Source organism: Carassius gibelio, chromosome B1 (assembly GCF_023724105.1).
Source record: "Carassius gibelio isolate Cgi1373 ecotype wild population from Czech Republic chromosome B1, carGib1.2-hapl.c, whole genome shotgun sequence".
NCBI classification, from domain to species: Eukaryota; Metazoa; Chordata; class Actinopteri; order Cypriniformes; family Cyprinidae; genus Carassius; species Carassius gibelio.
Window position 1 is genome coordinate 27,248,813 of NC_068396.1, and position 14,221 is coordinate 27,263,033.

At 38.3% G+C, this 14,221-nt stretch overlaps 1 protein-coding gene across 3 annotated transcripts in view; it reads right to left on the bottom strand.

The window, feature by feature from the left end:
- Positions 1-1,149: 1,149 nt before the first annotated feature.
- LOC127948330 (glutamate receptor ionotropic, NMDA 2B-like) overlaps positions 1,150-14,221 on the bottom strand; it is a 94,140-nt gene continuing 81,068 nt past the window's right edge. Inside the window, exons 14-17 of one of the 3 annotated variants that reach the window (XM_052544752.1) lie at positions 13,338-13,525; positions 10,639-10,877; positions 7,081-7,489; positions 1,150-5,415 (exon numbers count right to left, since the gene is read on the bottom strand). In XM_052544752.1, the coding sequence (XP_052400712.1) occupies positions 4,994-5,415; positions 7,081-7,489; positions 10,639-10,877; positions 13,338-13,525 (1,258 nt within the window). In that variant the 3' untranslated portion in view covers positions 1,150-4,993. Of the gene's footprint in view, positions 7,490-10,638; positions 10,878-13,337; positions 13,526-14,221 lie in introns of all 3 variants that reach the window. The other 2 variants (XM_052544751.1, XM_052544750.1) reach the window with 2 other exon arrangements.

Sequence of the window (14,221 nt, forward strand, 5' to 3'; positions counted from 1 at the left end):
GTTATTTTGACAGGAGTGAGCGCTTGAAGTCTGTGGGCCACTGTTTTTTGGCAAACCAAGGAATTAACGACGATTATCAATATAACTTTATAATTAAAGTCTGCTGGTGAGGACGCGTGACGTAATATTGGGTACGTATGAAGAAGCAACTCTGTCTCACGTAACGCAAACGAGCGCCAGTCGTTTGTTATCAGTCCTTCTTTAAATGAACGTGAAAGCTGCGACTGTTTTTTATTAATTAACGTTACCTTCGGAATCTTTCCATTCACGACTCCCTCTATCTATGCACCTGTCACTTGTTCCTTTAACTTCCCTGCTTGCGTTTAACTCTTTTCATATTTGTTTCCCCCTCTCTGACGACATGAACACGTGTGTGGGTGTCGCGTATCAGTTACTTGCCGTTTCTGTGTAATATGTTGTAGCACCCAAACCAAGACACCGTAAACTAAACAAATCTTTCGTTTTCTCTCTCTATCTTCCTCCCTCCGTCACTCTCTTTCTCAGTTTCTTTCTTTCTCTAAAGGTCCAGTTGCTAGGTAACAGTTAATTGTCAAGAAATAGTTACATGTGTTGCAATGTATTCTGTGATTGGCTGCTCTAAGGAAGCGCGTGAGAGAAAGGGGGATGAAAAGAGAGAGAGTGGGGGAGTGAGACAGGAATAGAAAGAGTAGGTTTGTGAAATATTGAATTGCAAATGGTTTTAAAATAAACAGCTATTACTTTAAAAATAGACGGCATGTACACATCCTCATGATTAGAAACAGCACTTTCATACAGGAATCAATAATCAGAATATGTTTGACATGAATCGATAGATACAGAAATGAGAGATGAATTCAGTGACATCAGTATTTGCTTGCAGTTTGCTCATGATGCAGACGTATCCAAGGCAACACCAGTGGCTAAGAAGCTCTCATTCACGTTCCATGTACATTATGTCACGAAGCAAACCTAAGCTTGTGTTGAATAGTCAGAGTGATTATCAAATAATACATAAGAAACACATTTCACAATTTTCATATTAACAACGTGAAAAAGCAAGTGTGATTCATATCTGGCAAATGATGACAGAAAAAAAGGAGTGTCACCATTTCCCCTCAGATTCTCGCTGCTGGAGTTGTACGGAAAAACACAGAAGGACTATGAGGCTTGAGATATCTCCCTTTTATTTTGTTTTTAGTCAACACTGTTTTGTACAAAGAGACAGAAGAATATATCTTAGCACTTATTTTCACACTGTCTGTATTCTCAATAGCTTACGTATTGTGAAATGTCTCATTAAATTATTATTGTAGTCTTAACACATGTAATCTCTCTCTATACAAAAACAGAAGAAAGAAACCATTTTTGTCATATTTACAGAATCTGTACAGTTCTGATCCATGAGTAACATTTAAAATAAGTGGTTAAAATACAAGAAGGACAGAATCGAAGACAACAGAGGTGTAAATTTTGTCTTAAATTCTGGTTCTCGGATGCTATTAGATTGGCACTGTGCTCCTGGTCCAGTGGTCTAATAACTGTTTCCCATGTGGCTATAAAAAATCTTCCAGACAAAAATGTATCTCAAATTTCATTATTTTAAATATTTGTCTTCATATATTAAAAGGCTATGGAAAGGGAACAAAATTATTTACAGCAGACATAAAAGATAACCATTGCACTGTGCTCCTTTTCTCTCTCTCTCACACACACACACACACACACACGCACTTGCACAGACAAATATGTGCACACAAACACCTGCGCACACACATGCCCACTCACACACAGAGGTAATCAAGCATATGATTTCAGATACATGTACAATCATATGTGACGTACCTTACTGGGGAGGGCATTAAAATGACAAACGAGTAAAATATAGTCAAACGAGTGTAGTCTTATCCTACCAGTCATAAAGAAAGAGATTAGTTTAAATGAGAATAAATGAAAAGGGAAATAAAACACTGAAATAACAGAACACTTGCTACTGTCCTTATCCACCCATTTTATCGGCCCATCTCCCTTGTATCTTCTACTGCAAATGTCGTCTCACACTTAACCTGTGTTAATCAAATGTTATATTAGCGTGCTTTTACAAGGCCACATATTTAAAGTGAGAATTATAACTGGAAAGCTTTTCAGGAAGAGCAAAGACATCTGTCCCTGACACTCACACACCCAATCACACAATACTACTTCTACATAGTACTACTACTAAAAACTGTTGGCTCGACTCTGCAGTACAAACACAGAGATTTACCGGAAAAGCAGTGGTTTTGTTTGTTACCACATCTATAGCTCTTAAAGCAATGCCACACTGTCATGAGATATCTTATGAGATATCTTTAAAGGATTTACTAAATAAAACCAAAATGAGAAAAACAGACCAAGCATACAAAATATTAAGGGTTTTTAAAAAAACAAAAGGGTACCATGCAAAGAAAGGTATCGTGGAAAAAATCTTGTGAGAAAGAAGACAAATTTAGCCTTACATGAACTCAAGAATGGTCTTCAAAAATTATGTTCAAGTAATGGCAGTATTCCTGACAAAATCTAGCAACATCATCCAAATTTGGGATTGCCGGTTAATTTCCTTAAGTTAATATTCCATATCCATTTTCAAAGATCTTATCGATTCATTGGCAACAACTTTTGTACCACCCAAACCTATATGATGCACAGTTTATCAACATATTGCACCCACAAAGAGCAGGCGTGATATCTTAATAGACATAAATGTATGAAATGCTAAAGATATGGCAATAAATAAGTAAAAGGCATGCATGCTCATTTTAAACACAAACTCCTACACACTAGGACAACCGAGTCAAAATAGAATGTGGCAGAAAGTTAAGATAAAAAATTCACAAATCGATAGCTATACATCAATTATAAACCAAATATTATAAATATTGTGCTTAAAGTGGAGACCTGTTTGGCTACCAGATCATTCACAAAGAAAATGTATAAAGAAAATCTGCAGTAAACACAACAAATTTCAAGTAAAGGATTTGTATCTCAGCTGTGGACCAAAAGTTAAAAAAAAAAAAAAAAATGACAAAGTCTTCAGACTGCCCTGCCATGAGTTCATTTGTGATTTCGAAAACGATGGGGATAAAATAGTCATAAATACTTGCATCAACCTCACATGGCTCTCATTTATCCAATTAAATGAGTACACTGGTTTATTGATTTAGGTAATTAGGCCATTTAGCTAAATGATATGTTTGTTTTTGCCTGTGCCCATCCGAAATTCCTGAGAAATACCTCTACTTCATATAAGTGGGTATTAAAACTGCAAATTAACAGCAAAAGAATAGGGGAAATAACACGAGCCATCCCCACCATTATGATATTTAAACATTATTCAAACAAGCAACTCTGACTAGAATAAACTAAAATATCTACAAAATTGAACTTCTCCTGTACAGGTGCAGTAAAGGATTGTATTAGCCTGAATAACAGTAAGGAGGGCATAGAAAAATTCTTAATGTTTGTCCATTCATTGATTTTTAACTGATACATTTTGCAGCAAAGTTGGATTGTTAACCTTTAATTTAATTCCTAAAATATCATCTAACCAATATGGTAAATCATAGATCTGTAGAGTTACATCCTTTCTGTCTATTCACTGTACAGAAAAAAATATATATTTACATAAAATGCAAGTATTTGCTGAGAATCTTACAAAACCCTATGTACTGTGTACCAGCGTCTCCCTAAGGAAAGTATAGATAAGCATGTCCAGTACTAACTGAATTCAAAGAAACAAATCCATGACACCATTGTTATTTTGCTGCTCGATCAAAGACTTCTTCAGAATTGGGGGATAGTGGAGAAGAAATAATTAATAGATTTTTATTTCTATATTGAAGATTACACCATACAACTGTAACGTCCTATCTTCTCGAGGGAGGATACTGTGTACTGTACAATGCTGTGCAAACTTTAAATATCCTATTTTGCTATTATTAAAATGCTATTTGAATAATAATTTATCTGGTTTTCTTTAAAATTAAGTTCTCAAGATTAATACTATAAACACATTTAGCCTACTTTGTCTCCTTAATGCCGGATATTCCATATCATTGCTTATACCATTAAAAGGAAGGTTCCAGAATAATATGAATCATCCAATGACAAGTCTGTGTGCAGTGACCAGAAAGTTACCATGGCAATATGTCCTGTAAATCAGGTATTCTGTAAGTTTTGGTAAGGCACATAACGTGCTGTGTATTAAACCAATATTGTTCTAACAAATGAAACACTGTAAAAATAAGCTGATAATACATTTCCTTCACAATGATATCTCAAGTACAGCTGAAGTACTTTGCAAATCAGGCCTTGTACACAGATTTTACAGCACTCCATACTGGTAAAATAAACAATAATAAAGAACCTTATGGAATCCAAGTTTGTCTACAACTCAATTAACAATCAAACAAGCTCAGTTGACAAATCAAAAAAGCCTCCCGCAAAGTGGTTTGTTAACTAAGAACTGAAACTACAGTACAAATATATAACAGCATAAAACATCCAGAAACCAAGCCCAAATGGAACATCATAAACATTGTAATAATATATAATAATATTATTATCAGGAACATTATCAATACAATTATTGTAAGTTTTACCCTGTTGCTTAAAAAGAGTAACTGATTTCCATCCACATTTGTACAAAGCATTGTACACAGTTGTCTCCATCTGGATTGGCCGCTATTTTGATGTTAGGAGCAGGGAAATAGTGGGATATACAAAAAACAAGAATAAAAGAGAGGAATTAACAGATTTTCCCCCTAATCTCAACTTTTTGACAGTGGGCAGGTCCCCTCTCTCTATTTACATACGTATGCTTGGCAGCGCGTGATCCGCATAACTTAAAGAAAGCATGAGTCAGTTCCTCACACACGGTTTCCTCTTCTTTTCATGAACATGAAGGAACCAGTTACAAACTGTCTTTTCAGTTTTCTCTCAATCATCATTCCGGCTGTCCTTTGGCTTCTTTTCTTCAGACATCAGACTCTATACTGGAAAGCTTCTCGTAAACATGTCCGTTGCTCGAGCCATTAAATGGTCTCTGTCCTTGACCCATTCCTAACCCATCCCTTGCTGACAGCAGCTTGTTGTTGCTAGGTCCTCCACTATAGTGGTTGCCAAGAGGCCCGCCCAGACATAGCTCCTTGGGGAACCGAGGGGCCACATTGGACAGTACCCCAGAAGTTGCGGAAGCAGGCAAATAGGAAGTCACCCCCATGGAGCCTCGGAAGTCAGCCCGACTGTTGTTGAGGAGCTGTTGCTGCTGCGGCTGTTGTGGCGTCTGTTGCTGCTGCGGCTGTGCCTGCTGCTTTTTGATGTAGTATGATTTGGCGCCATGTAATAGACACTGGTCGTCGCCGAAGGTTGGGATGAATGGGTTCTGGTTCACCTTATCTGGGTAGAGAGATTTAGACAAGGAGTAAGTCCCGACCCCTCGGGTACCTCCCACACCTCCTCCCATCATGCCTCTATCCCTATCCCTCATGTCTCTCTCACCCACGGAGCGACGGTGCAACCCACCTTCACCCCCACGGAATAAGCTAAATGATGACCCCCCACCCTTCCCTCTGTCCCCAAAATATGATGTCTCCCGCTCCCCTCCTGCATACTGCTCAAACATCTGGGCGTAGGGGCTCGTGCCCTCCATGTAGCGGTCTTTGTCTTTTAGGCTCACACTTCGGGGTGGAGGAAGCATTGACGCTCCGCCACTGCCTCCAAACCCACCCATCCTGCCCGCCCCTTCCTTCTGCAGCTCTACAAATGTGTCATAAGAGTGCTGCCTGCGCAAAACCTTACCACCTGGGCCAAATTTCCGCCTCTGTACCTGGGTTTGGGCACCTGTGCCTCCCCCTCCCTTTCCACTCTCCAGAGGGTGCTTACCCCCAGTTTGATCCAAGAGGAGGAGGTTGTCCTCACTGATGTCATATAAGTTGCCTGGTTTCTTGCACGAATCACACCGCTTGCAGCTGGCTGAACTAGGGCGGCTTGAGATTTGTCCACTCCCTCCACTCGTTCCCCCAACTCCCCCAGCAGCTGGATAGCTCCCAGCCCCACCTCCCCCATGCATGCAAACTGGCTTGCTTCCTCCACTTCCAACCCCTCCACTGTGGCAATTGCGACATTCCCAATCCCCTCCAGCCAACCCCCCCACCCCTCCGATGCCCTTTTCCCAGCATGCATGGCCCTGTTGCCCAGGCGATCCTCCTCCCATTCCACCCTTACATTCTGTCTTCTTGGATTTACCTTTCAGGAAATCTTCCATGGGAACCAAACTAGTGCACGCTCCCCCTGCACCACCGCTACTAACTACTCCACCGCAACCGCCTCCACCCAGTCCCACTCCTCCACCCATTCCTGGAGCATCACTTAAATCCAAATGCTCCCATGGGGATGCCCCTTCCTTGGCTTGAAACTGGTCCACATAGAAGTCCCTCAAATTCTCTTTGTCTCTGAATAGATAGGAGGTGCTGTTACCACCTCTCAGGCTCTTGCGCTCCACAGGTGGGGTGGCTGAGCGGTGTGCTTGTGTTGCTGGATGATGGTGGTGGTGATGGTGATGGATTGTGTGGTGGGGACGTCTCCTGAAGCCAAGCTCAATCTCATCCTGCTCACGGCGAGACTTGGCAGACGCAGGTCTCTTTTTTAGGCTGTCCCTGTACTGCTTGCGCCGTTTGCCGTGACCCTCAAGGTTTCCGTAGGTCACAGTGTGAGTGGAAATATCGGACACGTCAGATCGAATGTTTCCGTCGTCCCCACCTGATCCCACCCCACCTCCCCCGCAGTACCTGTCATGTCCTGCAATAAACCCTGAACTTGATGCCCCACCCTTGAAAGAGAACCTTCCATATAGATCTGGCAGGCCGGACTTGAAGCTTGACTGGGTTGGGTGACCTGCAATAAGGTCAAACTTTTCCCTGTTCCGATGTGTCAGCGACTGCCTTGGCTGGGTGGTGAAGATGGGTGCTACCCCACCCCCTAAGCTGTCACAATCGTACCCCCCCTCCAATGAACTGGCACTCCCTAAGCTACGAGGTCGGTTAGGCAGGGGACCCGACATACCAAGAGCCAGTTCAGATCCCGTGCCCCCATGGTGGTGTAGGTAATGATCCTGGTAGAGGTTGCTGTCCTTCAGGTGCAAATTCCCAAAAGTCCTCTCCACCTCGCTAACATAGTCGCTGAACATGTTGTCCTCTGGCAGGTACGGTGGAGGCTTGCAGTCTGTGTGGCCTACTAGGCTGCGCCGGTGTTCACTGATGTCATAAACGCCTGACTCACGATGACTGTAGTCCAGTGCGCTGCGAGGTGAACCATTGACCCCAGGCACAGAGGTCATGTTTTTGGCAGTACGCAACAAACGGAGAATGTTGGAGTGGGTGTTGTTCATGTTCATGTTCATAGTGGCTGATGGTGAGTTAAGGGCTGATTTGTTCTCTTCAATCTGAACACCATGGATGCAACTGTAGATGCCCTGTTGGACAGATAAAATGAGGAAAAGCAAAAAAAAAAAAAAGAAGAGAAGAAGGAACAAACAATGTGGGATTAGATAGTTGTTCAATGAAGTTTAATTAGCAGCAAGCATTTTCACAATTTTTATGTTGAGTCCATGTTAAGTCTCAAGGCTTAGTCCTTTCAAGTCAAATCTCTTAGTTTATACAGTTTTATGCTTTTGTAATTACTATTCTGAGTCTTCTATATGCTTTAGTTTTAGACAATTAAAAAACTTATTTCTATTTTCTGTTTATCACAAAGTTTATTCATCATTGTCTTTAACACTTTGACATTATGTGCACAAGAGCAGAGAAAGGAAATTGAGGGAGACAGAAAGGAATGAAAGGAGACAGGAAAAAGGCAAAATATGTTCAAGAAAGAGAAACGGCATGGGTGATAGAGATTCTGATTAATGATGACATGGTGACAGAGCTACAGTAACTCTGTGGTTTTGACTGCCTATCAGTATATTCAATCAATGTGATTAAAATTCAACTGACACCACTGTGTCGACTCCTCTGTCTCTCCTTCATCACTGCCATGACAAATTAATTACACAATATTCTAATAAACCTCTCCAGCTCATTCACCAGTGATGCAGATTCATTGCATTTTAATCCATTTATCTGTGTAGTTTTGGCTGTATTTTTATCAAACTCATAATGGCATTCTTAATGGCAAATGTGTTATTGTACAACTGTCAAAATTCTTCATTATCTTATAAACTGCTGGGTGCTTCCATTTATATCCATACCTTTAAATGTGTTGAAGCACTATAATGGAATGTTTAGATTTTTATATGTGTATATATATATATAATATATATATATATATATATATATATATATATATATATATATACACACACACACACACACAAACCAATTTGTAACAAACAATACATGAAAACGTGAAGGGCCCTATGATTTCCACGATGCGGAATACGCAGACAGAATCACGGAATCCAGTCATAAAAACGGAATTCACATTTTAACACGGAATGTCACAGAATTTGTCAAATTTTGGAAGAAATAAAAGTAGGTCATTACACTTAAATCAGATTGGGATATGGACTAGTTTCTGTAAATATTAAGCCACAAAAGTTCAAAAAATATGAATCCTGCATGTTCTGTGTGTCTCTGTTAATGAATAGTGCAGACGCTCGGTTTCATATATCTTTACACACATACTGAAGCACACTTGACGCTCGTGGTGTTTTCATCGTCTGCTGTCTCACTAAATGAGGATGTAAACACATGAAGAACATCTCCAGAACAGTTCTGAGAGTCACTTCATGAGCATTTAACCATTTGATTTGACTAAATCATATATACAGTCTATGGTCATCACATACACAGAACTGTAAAGGTATTCAAGGGCAATTTGTCAAAAATAAAAGTCCGGTTTGATTTTTGAAGACATGCCGATTACTATTTTTTTCGTGGAATGTACATAGCCTACTACTACTACTACTACTACTAAAATGAAACAAACATTATTTTTTAAGGAATAATTGCACAACAATTCTTCCATGTTGTAAATCCCCATTGTTTGCCAAAAAATAAAGTTTACTTAGTTTTCAATAATTAAAAGATAAATTAAATAAATGTTTTAAGCCTTTATTTGATAGCCAGAAAAAGTTAAATACACAACACAGAATTTCTACTTTAAAAAAGAAATGTATAAATTAAGTTGTTTTATGCATTCAAATGATTACACATGCTAAAATACAGAATTTGGTAACAATAAAAAATATGGTGAGAAAAAAATAAAACATATCATAGGGCCCTAAACGTAATTTTTGTTAAACTTTTAATAAATTGATGTGAAAATGTATAAGTTTCATGATTTTAATTAATTAGACATGCTTCTTGATTAATAGAATCAATCAAGCCCCGCCCTGTAGCTGAGGAAACTGGCCATACAAATTGCCCTTGTGGCTAACAGACTAATATAGAGATCTTTTATCCTTTAAAGCTTTGATCATTGAACTCAGGTAAATCCAAGTTTATGTTTGAGTCACTTGCCAGTTTGGTCAAATAAACTGATATTTTTTCTCTTTGTTCATCCCCGCCATTATGTGGTTCATGGCACCATTCCAAATTGCTTGAGGCATGATTTGATGTTTGAATGTCTGGAATGAGAGACCGTTGCTTTGCCCGGTTAGCTCAAGATCAGGGGTCTGATTTATAATGTTGCACTTTGTACAAAATGGGTATTGAAATGTATGTTCACCCTTTCCCCCACATACATCTGAACAAAATGTAGTTAAGACCTCAAATCAAATGTCATTATCATCCAGACTTCAGTGGTTGTTCAGTGTTTACAATTCTAATGTCAAGGAAATGTTTATACACTTTGCACATTTTAATTTAAAAAGTTATTTTAGTTATCTGCGAATGAAAGAAAATTGTTTTTACTCTGCAAATGCAATTTCTTAATCATTATTTTGTGTGTGTGTTTGTGTTTAAATAACATTCTTGGGTAAAATTCAACCAAAAGTGACTGTTTATGCTTAAAACTATATATATGGCTATATATAAATATATGTTGGCCGATCGTTAATGCGCATCTCGTCAGTAAAGCCGGTTCTCTAATCAGCGGTTAATTCCATCAGGTGCGTGATTTCACATAGAGCCGTTGTTAATAGAGAAGATGCGCAAATCCACTTCATTTTCATGTATGTAAAGTAATTTTCAGATGGGTAGAGAATATACACATTCAAGATAGTTATTTTAAAAATTTTTTAGATACATAAATTTGCCCTAAAGTGAAATATTTCCCAAATACATGTTAATAAATCTTATTGTGAACAAGTTATAATTTATGTAGGTTTGTTTCCGCCACAGAATAAAAAATAAAACAAGTTAACTTTTTTATCTCACAATTCTCACAGTTTTTCTCAGAACTGCATAATACAAATTCGCAATTCTGACAGGTTTCTCCCAATTGTGTGAAAAAAAGTTTTGACTTTGTAATCTGTAATCTAGGATAGGAAATACATTTTGACTGGACAATAAGACAGTACCCCTAGTCTCCAAACCCCAATAGGCTGCTGGCTTCTGAATAATAGTAAAGTCAATCTTGGTGGTTGTTTGCATTTGGATCAAAAGTGAATCTGCCACTCACCCTGCTAATGGAGAAGGTGAAACCAGGTTTGCCCGAGCACACACCCATGAAGCAAAATCGCAGTTGCCAGTAGAAAAGGTGCTCTGCGATGAATGTGATAAGGGACAGGGCCATTGCAGCTCCCAACATGTAGAACACACCTGCCATGTTGTCTACATCCAGCTGACTGCTCATCACCTCATTTTTCTCATTGTGGCAGATGCCAGTCAGCCACAGGGCCTCAAGTTCCTCCATCTCACCTACAAAGGAGGAGAAAAAAGATTGTACTTTCTAGCATTTGAATGTGGGTTAGAAAGTGACTGTTTGTGCATCATTTTCTTTCTGCCTCTCCAGCTGTGTGTTTTGTGTGTTTATGTGCTTCGAGTGCTCTCAAGCTTTACTGTTAGCAGACGTGTCTGTTCACGTTTGTCTATCTATGACGATTTCAATGCGTTTCAGCACTGAATTTATTTAGAGCCCCCACAAAACTCTGCACAGTAAACAAATTATGGCCCCTGTGAAGTGTAACATTTGTCATAACGGATTAATCCAACTCACACTCACACACACTGAGCTCTCTTCACATTAATGATTGCTTATGGGAGTCACTTGAGATTTGGTTCCCAGCTCTAATAAGGGCCCTGAGGGTCCTGACAGCCCGCATAGGGGGCACAAGATCAAACTCCAAAATGGCATTCGGTGTTCTGCAGGTTTGTCTTTAGGGACACATGCAGATGCACATAAATATACTTTTTCTCTCTCTCACACACACGCACACAAAGATTCATCCGTTCAGTGCCTGCAGTTCTATGCCACACTGGGAACTGTAGTCGGGGACTTCAGGCTTCAAATCTGTCAAAAACCCAACACCTATGTGAGGGTGAATGTGTGCGCGGGTGTTCACATGCTGTGTCGGTGCATTCATGTGTACCTACATGTATATGTCACACAGTTGATGCCTTCCCAGTGTACTTTTGAGATAACACAAGCGCCCCCTTGACACTTGCAAATGGGACTCTATTCCTGCTGCTGGATCATATGCTGGCTTATATAAAAACATGTGATACACCCAACCGTACCTTTCCGATTCCATACTGCTGTCAGTGTGCACTGCCTGCTTGTCAATATGCATATGAACACTGACCTTGTCAGTAATCGAATCTAATGCGTCCCACTTTTAAATGTATCGGATAGAATTTTCTATGACTGTGCCCATATACAGTATCTATATGATCTCTTTACAAAATGTCATCCTAAGTGTCTAAAATTGTTAACACTGTTTATGCGTGTGTGGGGTGCATAGGGCAAGTTCTGCATGTGTCTTTGGATGTCTTGCAAACAGCTTGTCATCTCAGATGCTGTTTGGGGAAGAGATGATGATTTTTAGAAATGGCCCCTGGATCTGGATCACTAGGAAAGCGCCCGAATCAGACTGAATTAGAGACACTTTTCAATGCTGTACATCTATTGCTGGTACAGTGCAACTATTATAGATACTTAGTACACTAAATTAGTATACTATTTACTAATTACAAATACACATTTACTAATACAAATTGTAAAATGTAATTGATTCCTGTGAAGGTAAAACTTAATTTTCAGCACCATTACTCCAGTCTTCAGTTTCACATGATTTTCCAGAACATAAAATGCAGATTGGCTGCTCAAGAAATATTTCTTGTTATAATTAATGTTTAACACAGTTGCTTAATATATTTGTGGAAAGTGTGTTCATTATTTGCAGGAATCTGATGGATAGAAAGTTTAAAAGAAAAGCTTTTTTTTTAAATGGAAATCTTTTGTAACATTATGAATCTTTACTATCAGGTCTTATCAATTTAATGCATCCTTGCTGAATAAAACTATTAATATATATACATTTCATATCGGTAAATCTCACATCGCCATCAACAACTTTCATTTGTACATTGCAAATTTCCACATTTCCCCCTCCTTATTTCATGCAACTATATTGCTGTATTTTATATAATGATCATAAACACAAAGTTATATCCTTTGTGCAAACAGACTAATATGAAAGAAAACCTAAAACAGCTTTAGCTTTGCATAACCTGTGTCACCTGTGTAAACTATAGTCATCTATATTATTACAGAGCACATTATGAGATAAATCCTTGATTTGATAAGTAAATTAATTTGATTTCAGCTTTATAATGCTTTCACAGAATGTGAATTTCACACAAAGGAAGCTTTGAAAAGCAGGATGCCATATTTTCACACATCTAATACCATTTTGTGTGGCATACTTGTTGGCGTTCTAACAGACAGTGTAGGCACTTGTCATCTCTTGCCAGGTATTCTTTAAAACTGTTTGCCTTGAGGGGACATTGAGAATCATTAAAAGAAGAAGTGAATGAAGTAAACATCTCAAGCTGTGAGTCCTCTACACATTCGTGCCACTTTTGTGAACAGCATTTCATCGCGAAAACCTGCCTTATTCACTAAACACCCACAAACCATTTTAACCAGGCTGTCTGCTATCTTTTATAAATTTGCATCTCAGCTGAATTTTTGTGTCTGTTTGTGGTGACCAAACTCGCTGAAATTTTTCAATGAATCAATCAGATGCTAAAAGAGTGCAGAAAATGCAGATTCGTTCTGAGTGAATGTCCCCTAAATATCTTTAAGCTTGAACTAATTTGTGCAGATTAAGGCTGGTGGCTAATTCATCACAATTGTCCAATGAAATAATAATTTACCATCTCCAAAGAGCTGCAGAATGGCGAGATCCACTGCTCTCTTCCAGCCTGAGTCTTTCTGAATGGCAATGCCATACCCTGTAGTAGCAAAGATATAACCACTGCCGATGGTCACCAGTTTACATCCCTCATCACGTCCAGCCATGTAGTTCAAGACTGCTGCGTCGTAGATGAATGCATCCAATTTACTACACAAGTCAGGGAGAGGAGTAATATGTTAGAATGTTGGTTAGTCTTGTCAAACATTAAACATTAGTAAACCAGTGTTATTTTAGTACCATTGACATACAAATATAGGTTTTGTTAATATTCATTATTTATTTTTATATTTACTGTTTCATTTAAAAGTTTGTTATTTAGTTTTATTTAGCATTTAGTGTTTTAAGTGGGTTTTTATTAAGTTTTAGTTATTTTAGTATTTAAACGAAAATTAGTTGTTTAATAATGTATTAAATTTATTTTTAAAATAATTCAATTATTTTACTTAATGTTTATTTTATTTTCAATAATGACATTTTTTATGTAAAAAAAAAACAAAAAAAAAATTATTTCTTCTGAACTGTGTTGGATGTGAGATACAGTGTGTTGTGTGTAATGATAACCTAAATAGCATTTAGCTTTTTCTTGTATTTTATTATTTTGCATCTTTTATGAGCTCATCTTGAGTGAGAGAGAGAACATGAAATTTGTAATAGACCATTAAAAACCAGCATGACAAGTCAAAAAGGTATTTCAAAATTTTGAAAAAAGTAAACGAAAACTAAGGTGACTTATTTCAAGATATGCTTGTAGTTAACAACACCCCATACCACTATACACAATCTCATTAATGTTATTAAGAGTATATATATTATATATTTTATATAGAATTATTATTTTATAAA